A 20795-nucleotide genomic window follows, 5' to 3' on the forward strand; every position below is an offset into this window, starting at 1 on the left:
TTGTTTGAAACAAGAGGTGCAAACAAGTCTCCGCTTTGAAGTGTTGAATAACAAATTCCTCCGGGAATGGAAAGGCGAGAAGCTACGAGATTCCTGAGCTGGTGTCAAATGCTCACGGCAGCGGTGGCGGAGGGCAGGAGAGGAAGAGGCAGCCCTCGGAGAAACTGGGGCAGGATCTGTTTGAAGAGAACGTGTCTTAAATAGATCAGGCTACAGAGGACAGCGAGAGGGGCCAGGGGGGTCAGTTCTCTTTTTTTCTCGAAGGGAGCCTGTTGGGGAAGGAAAACACAGCGTCTAAAGGTGGGGGTGGGAGAGATCGGCTCGACAGTAACACGCAGAGCTGTTCCAAAAGAAAACAAAACCAAACCCCACCACCTGGTCCGCCTTGGTCGGTAATAAAATGCCATCGGATCAACAGAGCTTGTGTAAACTAATCCCACCTCCCACTCACAAGTCAGCGTTACATTTAGGAAGGAGACAGGGTAGGATACCCAACTTGGAATGACTTGTAATCACTTTACTGAACCGCCTCTGATAGCGAACCCGTGACCCCACCCTCCCAGCCACACTTGTAGCCAGAACTGGATCGTTGATCAGATATTTCCCCAGACAGTCCATTAGATCAGACTCCCCGAACGTGAAGAAGTGAGAAGCCCCCGGGCAATCGGCGAGGAGAATCCCAATGCTGGCTAGGAAAACACACCCCTCTCTCCAGCCGCCCGGATTGCCAAACATCCAGTCTTCCTGTACTTAAGGGGACTTTTGACTCTCCCCGACGCCTCTCATTTGCAATCGATGTCTCATTCAAGACCAAGGTCAGGTTATCAATCTTTATTATAGATGCCCTGGACCAGGGTGTCTGGAGCCTCTACTGCCGCAGAGAAATGTCCGGAGACATCGGGGAGGACTCCTGGCAAGCAGGCTGCTGTAAGGTAAGATGAAGGCATCCGTCCCGGGGAAGGCAATACCCAGGACTTCCTGAAGGGGTGACAGAGAGGCTGCCTGTCCCCATGTCCCAGGTGGGTTCCGACGGACCAGGCGGGGGCCTGGGGGTGACGGGGCAGCTGCAGGTAGGTCTAGGGCCGAGCAGTAAGACCGGACACTGGAGAAGTCTCCTTGCCTCTCCGATCCTCGGCTTTCTTATATGCAAAATGCTTCCTGCTTGCAAACCTGCTGTGAAGATCGGAGATAAAAGCTTTGTATGGCTCAGGACAGATGGCAGGTGCTCCCTGGATAATAATTGTTGTTATTTGGTGGTTTTACAGACAAAGATGACTCTTCCAGGCTTGTGACTTTCAATCTGGCCTTTTCACCCTCAGGACATCAGTAGATAATAGGATACCCTTTATGGCTCTATTCCCAACCTCTTGCAAGAGTTTCCATGAATATGTTTTACTGTGGTGGGGGGGGGGGGGGGGGGGGGGGGGGGGGGGGGGGGAGGACGCCTGACCTCAGGAGTCTCCAAATGGGAGAGAAGTCTAAGGGAGGTGCATGGCTGTGTCAGAATGGGGCTGGGTGCCTCAGACCCTGATGTCCCCAGAGCACTATCTACCAGCGACAGCAATGGACCTGCGTGCATTTGGGGTGTTCCGGGCCTTTGCCAGCATAGGATATTTCCTCATGCACATCAAAGAGCCTGTACGATGGAACCAATTACGTGTTTCCAGTGTCTTTTCAGCCAGATTTTAAACTTTCTCCAAAGGCAAAAGGCTACCGCATTTCATTTGGCTTTATATACACCCCCACCTTGCCTTTCCACCTGCCCCCAGCACGCGTGCGCGCGCACACACACACACACACACACACACACATCCCACACCAGCCTGATTGGGAGCATTTGTAGATTTGAGCTGACTTCATTTCACATCACGTTTGGGCAAGCAGGAAACTTTGCTTCTCTGTATATGGTTGTGGTCTCAGCCCTGATTTCTGAAATAAAAGGTCTGGGGGGAAACAGGCCTTGACGCTGAGAACGAGAGTAGCCTTTGCCAAGGTCAGACCTACCAAAGACTTCATTCTGGTGATAAGTGCTTACGTTGCCAAAAAAGGCTGAAGGATTACAGTGCTCTGTGGCCTGAAGAATGTATGTTGGGGAAGGAGAAGGCATTTAACTAGCAATGACACGGCTGATGTGGCAGAGAGTGAGAAGGCTGCGAGGGGCCGTTCTCCCTCGCTCTGGGATTTCTTCCCATGGTGCTCAACCATCCTGTGGAGAAGGCGCCGGGACTTGGCACACAGTAGGCCTTCAATAAATATCTTTGGGAGGAATAAATGCAGAAAAGCATCCATCGCTTCTGAAAGGCATTTGGGAGCGGGCAGCTGAGATCCCGTCATCAAGGGGTGGTCAGAAATTTGAGCAGGAGCTTGGCCACCTGGCCGGGACATCCAACCTGTTCACCAAACGACTGGTGCCCAGAAGCTCAGTCTGCTTGTCTCTAAAATGGTATTATATCCGTGTGAATGCAGAGACACCAAGTTAGGGTACGTGGATGTAAATGAAACAGTGGCTCGCTCTTACTGGGTGCTTAGTCCACGCAGGTAGAGCTCAAAGCATTTTATGTACATTTTCTGATTTCATCGGCACCGCACACAAGGAGGTGGGCACGTCTCTGGTGGAGACTGAGACTCTGCGAGGTTCAAGAACATGCCCAAGGGCAAAACGCTCTTTACTAGAATTTGAACCCGCATCTGACCCTCTGGCTGCTGGCTTCAGCGCGAACCGCCTCTCCTGAGCCCTACTGCTCAAATGCTGACTGCTAAGGCAAGGATGTTTCTGGCACGGTGAATTGGAAACGGGGGCTCACGTGTTCACAGGAACAGCACGTGGCCGGCAGCTCTGTGGCCCATCTTCCAAAATGGCAGAGTCCCCACTTGCCCCTTCGGCGATGCCACCAGCGTCTTCCCATCTGGCCAGGCCTTTAACATGCCAGTCTGCTCTCCACCTCCTGGGCTCCCAGCTGAAACAACCCACTCACTGTTCCCCTCCTTCGTGGGCATCGTGCGTGCTTTTCCTGACCCCTAACACACCCCATCTTTCTTACCACCTCTTACCTCCTGCCCTGGCCAACACCCCAACATTTCTGAAGTCCTCTGCTCATCTGAACTGACAGGGGCATCTCCCTTCACTGCTCAGATCAAAGCTAGTGTGACGGGGGCGCCTGGCTGGCTCAGTCGGTAGAGCACGCGACTCTTGATCTCGGGGTCGTGAGATCGAGCCCCACATTGGGGGTAGAGATTACTTTAAAAGTAGGTTTTTAAAAAGCTAATGCTACGGCACGTATTCCCACTTCATCAGTTTCTTTTGTACGTATTGCCTTCTGCTCAAGTTGAATTGTTGCTTTTTTTTTCCATGTTGAAAAAAGATTGTTATATATATTTTTTTACTATCGTTATGGACCTATTCCCAACAGAACTGTAAGCTTCTAGGGGCAGGGATCTCGTCCACTGCTTCTCTGCTTCTTTCTAGTGTGTGACACAGCACTTTGCTCAACAGCGTTTGGTGATTAGACAGCATTGTTGGTGACATCCTTATCTGCCCCCAAAACAACTTTTATAAAGAGCACAGGGAACCCACACAGCCACAGTTTGGCATTTGGCAGGGTATCTACAGTGCCTCCTTCCACCGACCGTAATGACTGCAGTTTTTCTCGAATGCCTTTGTATTTTATATCCACTTCAATTAGCATTAATAGAACAACACTTTGTACCTTTATGGGATCTCTCGTCGGAGAGCTCCAAAGCATTTTACAAGAAAGTATTAATTATTCCTATTTTACAGGCAGGAAACCTGAGGCAAAGTCAGTGACTCAGTGGCAAAATTAGGACATGATTTTCCCTCTGTTTTCAATTGTCTGTTTTAATCACTAGGTCATGCTACCCCTTCTGGTTAGAGTTAAATTGCTGCTTAAAAAATGACATGCCAGCCCTTTCCGCCAGCCTTATTTTGAACAATATTCACCATTTTCCTGTATTATAAAGACGGCATGTGCTCATGTAGAAATTATACAAAATACAGAAATGTTAAAGGAGATAAAACTTGCCCATTCAGTCGCTGTCTAGAGGCATCTGCCCTTAACATTGTCGTGCGCTTTCTTACTGCATTTTATACGAAGACAAAATAGGCTGTTCTTTGCAGTTGGGGTCACGCTGTGGCCTATTTTCTGCTTATATAATAAACACTTTCTCGGGTCATTACATATTTTACAAGCATGACTTTTAACGGCTATACAATATTTCATCATTTCTGTGTTATTGGACGTTTCTGTATTGTTGGACACTTTAGGCCGGTCCGGCTTTTTTGTTTGTTTGTTTATTTTTTATTTGGCTTGTTTTGTTCCCAGAAATAGCTTCTGTGCTGAGACTATTTGCATTTCACTCTTTTATTTAACGTTTTGACTTTTCAGATGACACGTGTGTGTGTGAATATTTTAATTAGAAAAAACAGTTCCTAGATTAGAGGCCCACTTTCCTCCTCCTTTCTTCTGTGTCTCACACGCACACAAAATTTTGACATCCAATGGGATTCTGCTAGCGACGTAAAGCTCTAAAGATATTATAATACAGATCCTCAAAAACTGACATCAGATCAAATATTTAGTGTGAATGGAGCTCGAGGGAATGAAGAAAGTTTTTTCCTCACTGCTAGAAAGATCAGCTTCCCTATTTTCCTGTGGAAAACAAGCTTTCGGGAACTTCCAAACCACATTTACCCGGGAAAAAAAATAATACCCAATCTGACAGTGCTCATGACAAAAGAAAATCTAATTACATTTCATGAAAACAAATCTTCATTCAACTCCGACCGTATAACTGCAGAGATGTGTCATAAATGATCTTGCGGAGAAGCAAAACAATATTTGGCTTCATGTTGCAAATGCAATTTTTCAACAAAAAAACAACACATGTATCTACTGTGGATGTCCTGGCACCGGAGATGTAGTTGTGTGTTTAAAATATTAGATGGCAAACTGATATTGTAAGAGCAATATTAATAATGAAAGGTCAATATAAATAGAATGCATATGGCTCATATCTCCCAGGAGAAAAGGAATTAATATAAGGTCTTAGCACAGAATGTGAACTTTACATTAAGCAAGATAATAATGATATTTATACAATACCTTACATATTTCAAGCCCTTTCAAGCGACTGACGAGGTACACTATTAATTTCTAGTGATTCAGCAATGACATCAGTGAGAGTCACATCGGAAGGCATTTATGGCCACTGTGTACAGGAAATACGTAATATGACATTTCCATGGGCATTTTAAGATGCGGAAGAGGAAAAAAGGGAGAAGCGAGATGTGTTATCTAATACACTCAACATTTCCAGCAAATTTATATTAGAATAGAAGTTTGGTCAAACGAGGCTGCTGCGGTGGGGGAGGGGGCGTGGCTGGTAAGGTGGGGTTGAAGGGAATTGTTGGGTGATGAGATGCCCCAGGTCTGTCCTCGGGGCTTGGGAGTATGAAGCCAGCTGTGTTTTCCAAGGGTAAGACCGAACTCCAACCGAAAAGCTCCAGCTACAAGCTTTCTCGTTCAAGAGGAGCGGAGGACCGCAGAACGTAATCATTAGAGGTGCAGAAAGATACCTACAGTTAGTGGCGTCGGCATATGCTGTCCAGAAGTGTAAGGCAAAGTTAAACGGTGGGCCAGAAATTAAGTCTTTGAAGATTTCTAAAGGGGTCTCGGAGCCTGAGAGATGCTGTCACCAGAGAGAGGCCGAGAGGGGTGGTGAGGCGGAGAGCCTACTGCTTACAAGCCATTATAGTTTGATCTTACAAGTTCGGCAGGTTCTTGGTACAATTATATAACTACACGTACATTTGGCGGATGGAGACGAATTATGTACTATGCATGTAATTACATGTAGCAAAATGTGTACTTTTATTCGGTGGGTATTTACATAGTACAGTGAATGGTGTACTTAGAAATAATTAACAGAAAGCATTATTTAAAAAACAAAACAATTAAAAGTAGTTTGGTTGTCTTGAGCTCAAAAAAAAAAAAAAAGAATCTGGAACCTTCCTTTTATTTATTCCAGTCATCTATGCCAAATTGTTCTGGAAGGCAGTCGCCAAAGACAAAAGGAAGACAAAGTAATTTCCTTCTGTTATTCATACTCTTTTGATTTAAGGAAAAGGCCTCTTCAAATTTAAAGTGTCTCAAAACTTCTGTCTGGCCTTAGATATTCCTAAATTTAAAACATTTCAAATTCAGTCAGCTTGAATGAATACCTTGGTATAATTTTCAACTTCTGTCTTGGTGAAATTGAGATTCCTGTGTGACTTATTAGGAGTACGATTCATTTTTACCCATGCCCCACAGAGTAGGCATGCCTTTATGTTTGTTTGGGAATAAATTTATGATGTAAAACACTTAGCAGTATGTTCTGTCTCTGCCTATCTGAAATATTTCTTGCCGAACACTCTTCAAAACCAGTTTTTTTTTTTTTTAATTTTTGATGTTTATTTTTTGAGACAGAGAGAGAGAGAGACAGAGTGCAAGCAGGGGAGGGGCAGAGAGAGAGGGAGACACAGAATCTGAAGGAGGCTCCAGGCTCTGAGCTGTCAGTACAGAGCCTGACATGGGGCTCAAACCTACAAACCGTGAGATCGTGACCTGAGCCGAAGTCGGATGCTTAACCGACTGAGCTACCCAGGTGCCCCAAACCAGTTCTAATTTGGATGCAAAAATATCCAGAAAGTGAGTGAAGCTTTCAGAAGGCCTCTCTTGTAAAGTTTTCTTTTAAAGCCTATCACATGGGATACAAGAATCTCTGAATTTTTTCATCATTATTTGTGGAGTTCAGATTATTTTCCAGATTTTTCTGGAGATAAAGTTTCTAGGTGAAACTTCATTTTATGAGTCCCTTATAAATAAATAAGATCTCAGAACATAAAAACTCTCTTATGAGAGATAAAGACTATGGCTTTTTTTTGGTTTTGTTTTGTTTTTTCTAATGCTCTACATTATAAGACATTGGAAGAAAGTCTTGATGGTTAATTCCTTCAAAAAATTAGGTTAAAGGGTATCAGAACAATTACTAAACCAGAAGTTTTAGAAAACAAGGTAAGGTCTTTTCCTTTCTTGGTGGCTACCAAAGAGGACCAAGTTAGTCACCATCAATCCACTGGGTGTTTTAGAGATTTTGCCAATTTTCACCTTAGGATTTAATCAATTACGTGTCGGTGTCAGGAGCTAGGAGGGTCCCCCAATGCCAGGAGGGTAGGAGAGCCTGAACTTCCAAAAGTGCTTTACAACCTTCTAAGTTACATTTACTAGTATTATCATGCCCCTAAGACAGCCACTGTATTTTTCTCAGGCAAAATAAAACGGGTCAGAAAGGAAATTTTGGAAGTCTGGGCTCAGATCCTAGCTGTTAGCTGCCTTGTTTGGTGCTAAGCTGTATTTCATTTAAAGGGGTCAGGAACACTCAGGTCACTCTCCCACTCCCCCATTCTGATTACTTGGGGCTTGATTTTTGAAAGTTGGGGATGGAGAATTCATCATAAACTTGGGACCTGTGAGCTTTCTTTCCCTAAAGGGAGAGCCTGAACATCAAAAGGTACAAAGAATGGCCCTGGGTTGTTTTCCTCCTCCTCCATTGTTAGAGAATGACTTTTAGTCCTATTGCTTCTGTGTAGTGGGTCAGTTATCTTCCTAACCTGTCTTTTTCTCACACTTTGTTGGAGGGGGGGAGAGGCTAGCCATCATTTTATTGTCTTTGTGGGTGCTAATGGAGATCTAGGTCCTAAAGCCTTTCCATTTTCTAAGTATTTTATACAAAATCCACATTCATGGATTTACTGTATTTGGAAGTCCAAGAGAGTCCTCCTAACCTTCTACAATGATGAGACAAAGTCAAGCAGAAAAAAACCAAAACAAAATCGCCTTTAGGAATAGATGCAATTTGTTCTGATTCTATGTCTACACTCAAGAAAAAGGAAATGTACTTTTACAAGCTTTCTAGGTCTCTGCTGATCACTTACCTCGGCTAAGATAATTTTTGATCAGTGGTTTGTTCTGAATGCCATTTTAAAGTGGCAACATTTTGTGGTGTTGGCAAAGTCATTCCTAACTTTTGTCTACCCGCGCCCCCCCCCCCCCCCCCCCAATGCCCAGAGAGCAAGAAGCCTAGTATAAGGCAAAACTCTGGAAGAAAAAAATCTACATGTTCTTTAAACAGAGCTTGACCTCTGGGCCAGTCAATGTATTATTTCTCTACGAAGTCAAGTTAGCATGCAAATAAACTAAACATAACCAGAAATGTAACAAGGGTATCTAATACTCATCAAATTTATTTCTAAAATATTGCAGTGGATTCAGAACCCTGAATTCCAACCAGATGTACTTCTGGAGTATTACACAGGTCATATATATTTCACTTTTTTTTTTTTTTTTTTTTTTTTTGGTTCAAACCCAGGGGATCGACACGATAATTAGATTGAGAACATCTGCACCAAATCCAAACCATTTCCCTGATCCTTCCTTGAGCCTTCCCTACGGGAAGTTTTGGGGGTTTTCTGTTTTTTTTTTAAGCCCCTGCACATTTTATTTGTCTGGCCACCTTCAGGGCAATTGCGAGGTCTCGCCTGCCTGCCACCGCACGAATAGGAGAGGAGCGCAGACGTACCCCCAAGTGTTGGGATACCGGGCCTGGAGGGGGTGGGAATCATTAGAGGTGGTATTTCGTCCGGACAAGGATCCCTTGAGGTGGCAGTGCAGTTTCCCGCCTGGGGCCTGGCTCCGGGACAGGGCGTGGCCAGGCGCGGGGCGCGCGGGTGGGCACGTGCGCGGGGACCCGAGGACGCGAGTGTCGGGGCGCCGCTGCCCTCTACCGGGCGGCGCGGTCGGAGCTGCAGCGCGGCCGCCTGCCGACTGCGCGCGCGGGCTCGGGCGCCCCACACCGAGGCGGTCCTCGGCGTTCCCGAGGTCGCCAGTGCCCTGCCCCGCGCGGCGTCACAGCATCTGCGGCGGAGGCTCGCGGCGCCCCTGCCCTGCGCTCGCGCGCTCCCACCCACCTGCTTCCTGCCCCCTCTGCTGGGCGAAGCTGCGATGGGGACGCCGGGGGACCCCCACCCCCGCCCGCCGCCGGCCGACCTCAGGAGCCAGTCACGCACTGACGGAACTGAGGTTCTTCGCGGGCCGAGACCTGGGGGCACGTGTGTTCTCTAAATCTCGTGGCCTTTCATTTCCAGGCCCTTCATTCAAAACTGCTTCCGTTCACCCCAATGATCAGCGCTAAGCCCTCGAACTCAGTTGAAAAGCAGTTCTATCCTTACACGTTTTATTTCGTATCCCATCCGAATTTTATTTACATATAATTTTCAAGATTAAGGAATTTGGGGATGTAATCACACGTCAAATGAAGTGCGGGGGAATAAAAGTACAGTGTTCCTGCTGGGAAGTCCAACTCACACGTGTGTATAATCAATTAAACATGACGATCATAAAACGGGGTGCTTTTGCCAGGTTTCTGCGAAAAAAGAAATCAAAAGCGAATTGACTCTGGGGTTTAAATGCTAGCATTTCTGTAAACCAGGGACCATACTTTGTTGTAAGTGCACCTACACTTTCCAAGTTTCTGCGCCAAAAGGAGTGAAAACCGAAGTGTCTGAACTACAGGAAGTTTCCAAGGCTGTTCCGCCGAAGCGGTGCGGGGCATACACAACGGTGCGCCAAGACTTTTCCTGTCGTGGCCTAAGCTGGCGCAGCTAGGACCCCTGGCCACCCGGCTTGCGGGTGCGTGGCGGCGCGGCGCGGGGACCGCGCTGCCACCGTTCGGGGCGTTAACGTGTGCAGCGACAGCAGGGTCAGGGCTGGTTTCACCCCAACTCCACTCCCCCCAACCTCAAACGCTGTCCCTGGCAGGCTCGACCGGGGTCCGGCTGGGGCCCCGGGGAGGTGGGTGCGCCTCAGCCGCCCGCCAGTCCGCCTCGCACACGCGCGGCCGCCGTGGGCCCGGTTTGCGCGGGGTCGGCGCTCGGGGCTCGGGCAGGTGGTCGCGGCGGCTCCGCGCGCTCGGGGCCCGCAGGAGGGCGAGCGAAAGCGGCGCGGCTCAGGCGCCCGCCCGGACGCGGCCGAAAGCCCGGGACTCAGGGCCCCCGAAGGGCTGCGCTCCGCCGCCGGCGGCCCCCGCGACCCCCAGGGGCCCGAAGCAAGCCCCAGGTGAGCCCGGCCCGGGGCCTCCCGCGGGGCCCCGGAGCCCCTCCCGCCGCCCTCCAGCGCCCCATCGGGGCCGGGCCGGGGGCCGCCGCCCGCTGGGGCCGGGGGCCCGGGAGGGGCGGGGGTCGCGGGCCCGGCGCCGGGCGCCGGGGGGAGGGGGCAGGGGCCGCGCGCTCCAGGCCCCGCGGCGGCCGCCGCGCCCTCGGGCTCCGACTCCGGCTCCGGCTCGGGCTCGCCATGGCTGCGGCGGCGCCGTGAGGAGGAGTCCGCGTCCTCCGTGGCGGCGGCGGCGGCCGGCTCCAGGCCGGGTTTTGGCGCCGCCCGCCTGCTGCCTCCTGGCGGCTCCTGAACTCCAGCCCCCTCTCTATCAGCCTCTCACTCCGTCTCAATATGTCTCAAGATGGCGGCCAATGTGGGATCGATGTTTCAATATTGGAAGCGCTTTGATTTACAGCAGCTGCAGGTCAGGCTTCTGCTCGCTCGGCCTCTCGCCCGGGGGTGGGGGCTGCGGGCGGTCGCGGCCTCCCCCGGGGCCCCGGGCTGCCCGGCCGCCGGGGGGCCGCGGCGGCGGGGAGGAGGGGGGTGCCGGGGAAAGCGGGGCCGAGTCGGGGACAAGTCCCTCTCGCTCCCCGGCCCCCATTGATAACTCGCTTGATCAGAAATTGATCCTCTTTGTTCAATTCATCGATCAGCCCAAGATGGCGCCGGGAGCCGCCGCCGCCACCGCTGCCCCCGGTGTCGGCCCCCACCCCGGGCGCCCCCCCGGCCCTGCGCCGCCGCCACCGCCGCCGCCGCCGCCGCGGGACCGGGGAGGGGGGCGGCCCCGGCGGCCCGCGGGGTGCGCGCGCGAGCGGGGAGCGGGCGGCGGCGGGCGGCGGCGGCGGCGGGCGCTGCGCCGGGAGGGGGCTGCGGCCCGGCGGCGGCGCCCGGCCGCGCGCCCCGCGCCCCCGGCCCGCCGTATTCCCGGGGAAAGTTTGTGGGGAGTTGCTGTGGGGGGTGAAGCGCCTGCCTCTCCAGGAGGAGCCGCCGCCGCCACTGCCGCCGGCGCGGCGGAGCTGGGGCTGGTGGCGCTGTGGTGCCGCCGGCTCGGGGGAGGGTCAGAGCGGCCACCGGCGGCGGCGGCGGCGGCGCGGCCCGGCTCCGGCCAGGCGGGCGGGTGGCCGGGCGGGCGGCCGGGCGTCCGCGCGCCCCGGCCCCGGCCGGCCCGGGCCCCGGCCGCCGCGCCGGGGCTGTCAGCGGGCCGGGGCCGCGCCGCCGCTCCCGCACCCGGCGTGGGGGTCTCCGCGCGGACCCCGGGGTTTGTTTACGTCCGGACGGGCGCCCCGGGGCCACCCGCAGCCGCCCGGCTCTTTTGTGTGCCTGCACGAGTGGCGCCGACCGGCCCCTCCGCGGCCGGAGACGCGGGTAGGGGTGCTTGGGGGTAAACTTGCGAGGGGCGGCGGGCACCCCGCGCGCGGAGCCCGAGGGTCGGAGCGCCCGGCGGGAGCCGGTGCGGGCGGAGGGCAGCAACTTTCCCCGAGCTCAGGCCCCGCGCTGCGCCCTGGCGCGCCGTCTACCCGGGTGGGGGGACGCTTCCTCCCCGCCGCCGGTCCGGGCGGCCCGAGCCCCGAGGCTCCCGCGGCCCCCGGTGACCCGCCGGCTCCGCTCTGGCGCTCTCCTCCGAGGCCCTGTCCTCCCAACAGGGTCCGCGGGGCTCGATGGAGCGCGCGGCGGGTCCCGTCCGAAATGCCGCCTCGGGCCGGCTTCTCGAAAGCAAAGCCCCCGGGGCCCCCCTGGACTGTGGTGTGCCGGGCCGTGGTCCGCGCGCCGAGCCCGGGGCGTTGCTGGGGGATCGTGCCGGGGCTCCCCGTCCGGCTCCGGTGCTGCCGCTGTGCCCAGGGGGCGCGTTTCTGCCTGTCACCCCAGACCCAGAGGAGCCGCGCGCCCTCGGGGTTCGCCCCGAATCTGCCGGCTCCGCGCTCGCCGCGCCTGGACGGCCCCGGGACCCCGCCAGGTGGATGTTGTGCGTAGCCGGAGCCAAGTTGAAGGTGAGCGGCGTGTGGGTCAGAAGAGCGATGCGGGGGTGGGGGGGGGGCGTGGGGGCGCGGGAGGGGAGGTCGGTCTTCGGCTCCGAAGGGCCCCGGGGCGGCCTGGTACCGTGGGGGTCGCCCAGCGTCCCTTAGGGACGGCCGCGGCGCCCTGCTTTAAGGTGTGCGGGAAGGTAAACTTGGCCGAACTTTCCTAACCCGGAGGACTGGTGATAGTGACCTACAGTACTTTTAGGAGGGAAGCAAATGAACTCCAGATGCAGCCTTGGATGAAATGAAGCGGATTGGATTAAAACCTATATAAATGGGGTCTGACAACTTTAATTGTATATGCTTGTTTTCTGTTCCTGCCTACGTAAGAACGATAAAACAGACTCATAGTCGTTATGAAATTTCTTCAGATTTCTCGCTTAACTAGGAAGAAGACTATGTGAAATATGTATTTTCGATAAGATTAAAACTTAAAGGAGTTTGAGTATTTATTGACTAAAATAGATTACTCCAAAGTGTCTATTGTGTAAATTAGATTCCTGAATGTAATGAACACAGCCGAATGGCATTTTTGATAAATTGGTCTACCCTGTTTTAGTAAAAATAGCTCCCTTTTACCATAATTTAATTCCTGTGCTTACTGTAAAACCCGTTGTGGAATTTTGAAGAGACAAACCTTAATTTTTTTTTTCCTTGTCTTCCTAAATGTGACATTTAGCTGAACATCCATGAAGTTTATTTTTTAAGCATTTTTTTTTTTTTGGCAAAAAAACTGCGTGGGAGGTCGATTCGGTTTCCAGAAAGGTATTAGATTTGAGGATCTCTTTGACACCCCACAACCTGCCAGTGATGAGCTACTTCGGGATATCATGAGGATATTTAACTGTGTAACTCCAGGATCGGCCTGGAAGGTTCCTTGTCCGTTTATGTGAATGAGCTTTAAGGTGTTGATCTTGCAAACAAAATAATGTGAGCGAGCATCATTATCATTGTCTGTACGGAGCTTCCTTTAGCTTTTGGTGGTAGGTGAAGATTGGGGCTGAGATGATTTTCTGCCCCTTCTTGACAGGTTTGAAAAACTTCATTTGACTGTGGAATGTCAAAGTTCAAGCAGAAGGCTAAACTGGTTCTTTCTCTGGGCCCTGAAGAGGCCTATTGAGTTGGTATCCAGTTTAACGTCATCTCTCTTCCCATAGACAGTTAAGTGAGCCGATGAGACTGCAGTTTGAGAAGAGAGAATTCATTAGTTTCAGGCTCTTCTCATCTTTCCAGAACCCCTGACCCGGAGATCGGGTTGCCTGCGGAGCCCAGTGTGGGTTGTGGCATCGCCACCTGAGGGTAAAGAGACCCTGTCTGAGCTAGACTCAGACCCAGGTTGGAGACCTCAGCGGGTTTGCTGGAGACAAGATGGTTGTGTGTCCCTCCCATGCCCCTGCTGTCCCCCAGTGAGCACGGGCTGAGTTCTGGTCCCTTGGCGTGGTCTTAAAGCTGCCCTGGGACGTGGACTGAGTGCCCAGAAAGAGAGTTTGTGAAGATCGGGCTCTATTTCGTTTCCTTTTCAGTCCCAAAGGCTTGTGGTATGGAAGTGTCAGTGCTTCGGTGTTGCTAATAAGACTAGTTGGACAAGTTTTTATCCTATCCCAGACTTGTAAAAAAACCAGGTTTTTTTTTTTTTTTAAGACAAGAAAAACACCATTGTATAAATTTGCCTTTTAAATACATGTTTGAAAAGAGGACACTTTCTAAAACAAGCTCTCGTAACTCTGTGTGTGAGTGAAGCTTTTGGGGATGGGGCCTGCCAGCGACCCACTTCCCTTCGGGGCGTTATTCTTCCGTGGTGACTGGTGTTCCCCTTTAAGGAGTCTCTGCAAAAGTTAACTTTAAACATTTTCCTCTGTCAAAATCCGAACATAATTCCAGTTTTGCCCAAAGTCCGTTTCTCTGATAGCTTTTATTTTGCGTTTCCCTGTTAGGGAAGTATTCCCCAGAAGTGTATTATTTTGATTACAGTATGTATCCCATCTAGTAAACAAATCAAGGGCTTCTACACAGCTGCTGTCTTTGTTTTCTTAGCTCTTTTAATATCAGTGTCTTTGAGATGGCGCGTGGGAGGGGGTCATTGTCAGTGGATTAAAGTTTTTTTCTCTGTGTAAAACTCTGTGTGGTTTTTCTGTTTTTGTCTTTTAAAGGTGCAAGGCGGTGAAGGGCTGGGGTTACACAACAGCCTCTGGTACAGTTGGGTCCGTGGAGTCTCCCTTTGCCTCCTTCCCCAGTTTCACACAGCTCTTGCCAGTAGTTAGCTGCAGGAGGGGGTTGGAAGGGCGAGGGGACAAATTGCCAATCCCCTCCGGAATCACTCTCTCCTCATCCACTGAGCTAACCTTAAAAATGTTGTCTGGTGAGCCTGTGGAGCCCCCGAGACTTTTACAGGCTGTTGAAAAAGTCCCCTGTCCTGTTGTGTACAATTAAAACAAACCCAGCAGGGTTTCTGCAGGAGCTGTGCGGAAGGGATGGCCTGTGCTTCCCTCCCGTCCTCCCCGCTTCTGGGTCCACCTGTAGCAGTCAGCCAGCAGAACTGCTCCCAGGGCTGTGCTCAGGGTCCGTCTTAGAAGAGAAAACGAGGCTCGAGGTAGAAAATCTGTATCCGTTTCAGCTCATTGTATAAGGCGCCGCGAACATCCTCAGTGAAACGAAGGAAGGACAGATTTGTTAGAGGGAAGCTTGCACATTTTTAAAGAGAGAAATTCGTCCTGTGAAAAAATCCTGCAGAGCTAGGCCAAATTCCTACCTGTGCTTCCATTTCACACAGTTCACATTTGATGTCCTGTAAATTTCCCGTTTTTAAAAAGGCAGGTGCATCCGCCGGCCTGTAACACAAATCCTACCTGAAAGTAACTTTAATATATAGGATCACACACTATTTGAGAAATTATTTAAAAACCTATTGACAGTCATTTAACGTATGAAAGTGTGTGTATATAATTGCTTTTCCTATGGAAGGTCTGATTTTTACAAGGAACTGTCAGAGATAGAAATTCGTTATCTTGTTCTATTGTTTTGTCTGAAGCTCTGCATTATGGCTGCAGAGAGACAGTTTTGGTTTCAACTGAAATTCCCCTGCCTCTGATTGTTTAAACCAGACCCTTAATCTTATTTTAACATACTTAAAACGTTCAAAAAAACCCGGAAGAATTGTTTTGTATAAGTAGCAAGTGAATGTAGTTTAAACACTCAAAGCAATTCTGGTATCTAATTGGAAACAGGTGGAATTCTTGGAATCCTGTGTTTGAATCTTATTATAGCATAGCACAGAGACACTTTTTACTTATGGCCATTTGTTTTGTTGAAGCTGTTTGAAGAGGGGCCCCATGACCTCTCATTGTGCCTCACTACTGTGTTTACCTGGACGTTCCAGTCGTGCTGGGCATTTTCGGAACTAGATGCCTGTGTCTGCCCGGACACCCGAGAGAACTATGCATGTGCAGATCGTGGAGTGAAAAAGGAACTTGAATGGCATAATTAGACAAGCGATTTAATATCTGTTATACAGCTTTTATAGCAAAGAAGTTGTGAATTCATTTGTGATTTCTGATTTAATAAACATTTATTGACATGAGCATTTGGATACATTTTATTACACCCTGGTAATGATTTAGAATTCACAGAGAAATTAACTGTTCCTACAAACTCGACATTTAGGGATATAAAGTCACATAGCAGCCAAAAAAAAAAAAAAAAAACTGCCCCAAGTTTGGGATATTTCAACAAAATGTCAGTGGTGGGGCTCTCTGAAATATCTTAGTCATGTTTCCTATTCTCGTTTTCAAAGCCAGCTAAATAGCCTGGTTTTGCTGCATGGTTAAGGACTAGGTTTTGGTTTGTGTTTACGTGTTGATTTTATTGAAGAGGACAGCCAAGGTTTGTATTGAGCTGTGGGTCCTGTCATAGTTCTGGATTTGCTGGGCTGTAATCAGTCCCAATTTTCAGCCGTATTCTAAGGAGGTAGGGAGAGGACAGTGGTCTTTGGCTGGGCAGGAGATGTCCCTGCAGGAAGTTACCTGGGATGGGTGGGTGTGTGGGGGGACCCATGGCGTCGCCTTCATTGGTAGAAGCAGCTTTGAAGCGCCTTAGATTTTTAAAAAGGACAAGTGCTACCCTATTCACATAAGATGACACCGTTAAAAAACATAATGAGGGCCAACAGCAGTTTCTGAAAGCCATCTAATTTGTTGCAAAACCCATCAAGGACCTTTCCTTGGAAAAGTAAACAACTCTCTAATAAAAATAATTCTAATTCTTGCTGTAATTAAATTCTGATAGGATGATGTCAGTGCACGAAATAAATCTTGTCATTTTCTTCATTTGAATCTGAAGGCTCTTCCTTGCTGCAGGAGGCCCAGGGCAGTTGGCAGAATTTTTGTGTGTGTTAGAGCCCTGGGCCATGGGCAGCCTGGGGAAGCTCCTCAGATGTGAACCCCCACCCCCGCCTTCCTCAGGACCCCCGTCAGACAGGTGGCTGGAGAGGAGCGAGGCTGGGGGTGTTCATTCCTCCCCAGAATTTACTCAGCATCACAAAGTACCTGGAAAAATAGCCAGGTAGAGGATTTACATAGAACTGAATAAATTCTACTGCTTTTCACTGAAGCATTTGTGAAAATGAGTTGGCCTGCATCCCCTTTCTTTTAAATTTATTTTTTTATTTTTTAAGTTTATTTGTTTTAAGAGAGAGAGAGAGAGAGAGAGAGAGAGAGAGAGAGTGTGTGTGTGTGGGGGGGGGGACCTCAAGTGAGCCGGGGAGGGGCAGAGAGAGAATCCCAAGCAGGCTCCACGCTGTCAGCACAGAACCAGGCACAGGGCTTGAACCCATGATCGGTGAGGTCATGACCTGAGCAGAGATCAGGAGTCAGCCACTTAAGCAACTGAGCCTCCCAGGTGCCTGGCCCACACCTCTGTAAAACCCCAGACACCACAGTGGGGCCCACTCGGCCGACAATTGAAATCTTCGATGCTTTTGACTGTGATTTACGAACAATGTTGGAAGAAATTATCAGAACTTACTCTGAAGCATGTTTTAGCATCATCCTGAGTATACCAGCACAAGGGTTGTTTTCTTAAAGACATCTTTGTATTTGGCTGTGTTTATTCAAAAAGTTAAATGAGTTAACGTTTTTAAAAAAAGTTATATATGGTTGCGAGGTATCCTGAATTTGGTTAAGGGAAAAACAAATTGACAAATTAGCTCTTTTTTAAGGGAACATTGCGAAATTGCAAGAAATGGAATGCCATTCTGACTGTCATTAAGATTTTATTTGGGTGTTGACAGCTTTTTGCTAAATGTAAGATGTTCAGATCCTGTCCACTCAGCTGGAAAAAAAAAAAAAAAAAACCAACAAACCAAAAACAACTAGCTTAAAAGCTTATTCCCAATTTCCCCCTAAAAGACAGTTTGTCTCACATTGGTTCTTTTCCCCCAATACATTTTTAATATTTTATTTGCTCACATAGTTTTTAAGACCAAAAAGAATATGAAGTCATTTTAGGCATCTCAGTTCTGATGATATATTGGACCTGTGACGGTCCTTGGTTGATTACCGCCTTCCCTCCTGCTTTTAGGGGAGAGAGCGTTATTTGGGTCAGAGTAAAAAAGCTAATAAACCACACCAAAGGTAGATCCGTGTCTTGAAAAGCCCGAAGCTGCAAGCAAGAGCAGGAAGGGCCTTTGAGGTGCTGCCCTAAGTGCCTGCTGTCACCCCTGCTGTCACCCCCTCCGTCACCTCTGCCTGCCGCTTCTTGCCCTTCTGAGCTCCTGCCCTGCCAAGCCTGTCCTGTTGTGACAACTGTTGTTTTATAATTGTTTTATTTTATTTTATTTTTTTGCTAAGTATTTGTGGAGCTCCATTATTTTGAGATTCTTGGAAGAAAGAGAGCTATGTAAATGAAAATTAAAAATAAAATTCTTGCTGGAGGGAATTGTGCATTTAATTTTTTTGATTAGGTTTGGGAAAGACTTCTTTTTCCCCCCTTACCCTGAAAATAGGAACATTCTGTTGCTCCTATCACCATTTTTGCTTCATTCCACAAGGTGTGGCAGATAATGGTGAAACACGTCCTTTATTTTCTGTTTTTCACCGTGGTAGTTGACCTAGAACTTGAACCCACGCGGTTCTGCCTATGGTGAATTACTTCTGTTTCACATTGCTCTGCCCTGCCCTCACTGAGCGCATAGATAGCTACTGCCCATAGAACACTAACCTTTTAGGGGCGCCTGGGTGGCTCAGTTGGTTGAGTGTCCGACTTCGGCTCAGGTCATGATCTCACAGTTCATGAGTTCTAGCCCTGCGTCGGGCTCTGTGCTGACAGCTCGGAGCCTGGAGCCTGCTTCAGATTCTGTGTCTCCCTCTCTCTCTGCCCCCTCCCTGCTCATGCTCTCTCTCTGTCTCAAAAATAAATAAACATTAAAAAAAAAAAAAAGAACACGAACCTTTTAAAGGGGAAAGATTTTGAGTCACCAACATGCAGAAATTACAACTAAAATTATAAGAAGACCTATGGATCAATTTCCACCTTCTCGTCTTGTTCACACGGCAGAGATGTTCTAAGTTGTATGATTTTGAAAGTGAAAACTGACTTTAGGAGCATTCATGGAAGCATTAATTTACTGGAATGGCTTCATTTCAGCTGTGCCTCGGTTTCTTGCTTACATAATCCCATGTGCTGTCACAGCGATCAGCCAAGTGGGGGACAAAGTCAGGTCTGGAGGCCACAGGCTTCTGTTCCGTAGGCATGTGTGGGACCCAGGAGCCAGATGGGAAGCCCAGGCTGCTGCAAGGCGCCCATCCAGGTGACTTGGTCCGCCATGGACCTCACAGTTGCAGGTGAGCCTAAGGGGCTGGTGAGTGCCAACAGCCTGGAGAGCGGTACTAGGCAGTCAGGAAGTCATTACCTGGAGTGGGTCATCCCCGGGGGACCCCTCAGTCATCTGTCTTCTCCCCACTTCTCAAATTTGTCACCATTGGCATGGAATTGAGAGAGGGAGGGTGTTGCCAGTTGTGGCTAAAAGGTCATTGTCAGGGGAGTGAGAAATCGTTGCTGATTGTTTTACTTTGTGTTGGTGTGCAATTACTCTGCCATTTTATGCCGCAAGGATGTTTTAATGAATCTCTTGTGCATGTGTTTGCAGTTAGTGTTGGGGGCTGCTTGTTGTATATGAGAGCCAGATCTTTCTAGCACATGAGCACTTTGAACACTGAAAGTGTTCAAAACAGGTCGCAACCCATCATAGATGTGGCTGCCAGATTAATCTTCCCAAATCATTGATCCCGTCATGCTGTTCTCTCTCCTGTAGTGACTCACTTGGGTGTAGAATGGAGACCACTTTCCTTCGGCAGACAGAGTCCCTGAGGGTTGGTCCTGCCTTACCTAAACCTTTTGCCCCACTTAGAAGGATCCCAGATTCATGCTCAATTTGGGAGAACGCTCTCGTCCTCCCTGTGCGCATCTGAGCATCAAACCTTATTTCACGCACCCCTTTTTTCCTTCCTTTTAACAGCTGTGGGAGCCCCGTGCACCAGGCGCTGGTGATGCAGGGTGGGATTCCAGCACTTCCCATCCTGGGGGAGCGGGCCGCTGGCATTGGCTGTGACGGAGCTGTGTGCTATGAGTTGATGGAGGGCTGTAGAGGAAGGGAGTCCAAACTGGGGACCCCCCCACCCCACCCCTCGCCACTGCCAGCAGAACAGTTGGAGGGTGGCCGGTGGTCTCTAAGGTCTGCCTCCTTCTTTGGTGTTTCTGATGGACCCCACGTAGCATCCGCCATAGCTTCTGGCTCTCCTTAGCCATTCACGCTCCTGTTCTCCACCTTGTGTTGTTATGCACCTGTTTCATCCTGCCCTGTGGCTGTAGCCTCCAGTAAGTCCTGCTGCAGGAGAGCCATTGGCCTTTTTCAAGGGGGCGGCCCCATATATTCGGATTTAAGACTAGTTCAGCTAGTTCGTTTAAGAAAGCAAATGGGATTCGTTTTTGGATTGTGCAAAGTAGATAGGTATAGAAAATGGTTGTGTTTTGAAAGCTGCTGATAGCCATATACGTAATCGCGACAGAACATGGATTTCTTGTTTATTTCCATTTATTCCATCTTTGCGAAGTGACGTGTACATTGGTTAAAGTATATGTAATTGTATTTGTGGTACATAAAACATAAAACAAAATCCACATTTTTTAAAAATAGAATTAGGCAGAACAATCCTCTGACAGAGATTTATTCTTTGACTCTGCCCAGGGCCTGAATGGGAGGAAACTTCCCCTGTGAATGGGGAAAGTGCGCACTGTAATGATTAGAACCCAACCCGTGCGCAAGAAAGCAAGCAGCAGGAGGCCTGAAGGTCCGGGTGTCAGCACTGGAGAAGGGTCGAGAATGTGCGCAGCCCCTGGAAGCCGCCCCGTGGGCCTGGCGTGCAGCTGGGCAGAGGCCTCGGACCAGCCCCGGGGCGGAGCAGTGGCCTCGGTAGCCTGCCTGCCTTTCTGTGTTTCTTCATTTACAAAGAAAGTACCTAGGATATTTTTATGAAGGTGACGTCACTGTCTGGCTGCAGAAGCATTTGCATGGGTT

The 20795-nt window shown here is 49.6% G+C and overlaps 1 protein-coding gene across 14 annotated transcripts in view; it reads left to right on the plus strand.

Annotated features, from left to right (window-relative positions):
* The first annotated feature begins 276 nt into the window (after positions 1-276).
* The window catches only part of CUX1 (cut like homeobox 1), a 375787-nt gene continuing 355268 nt past the window's right edge, over positions 277-20795 (plus strand). For 4 of the 14 annotated variants that reach the window (XM_023246752.2, XM_023246753.2, XM_023246754.2 and 1 more), the window contains exon 1: positions 11586-12196. In XM_023246752.2, the coding sequence (XP_023102520.2) occupies positions 11867-12196 (330 nt within the window). In that variant the 5' untranslated portion in view covers positions 11586-11866. The other 10 variants (XM_023246756.2, XM_023246762.2, XM_023246758.2 and 7 more) reach the window with 8 other exon arrangements.

This window comes from Felis catus, chromosome E3 (assembly GCF_018350175.1).
Source record: "Felis catus isolate Fca126 chromosome E3, F.catus_Fca126_mat1.0, whole genome shotgun sequence".
NCBI classification, from domain to species: domain Eukaryota; kingdom Metazoa; phylum Chordata; class Mammalia; order Carnivora; family Felidae; genus Felis; species Felis catus.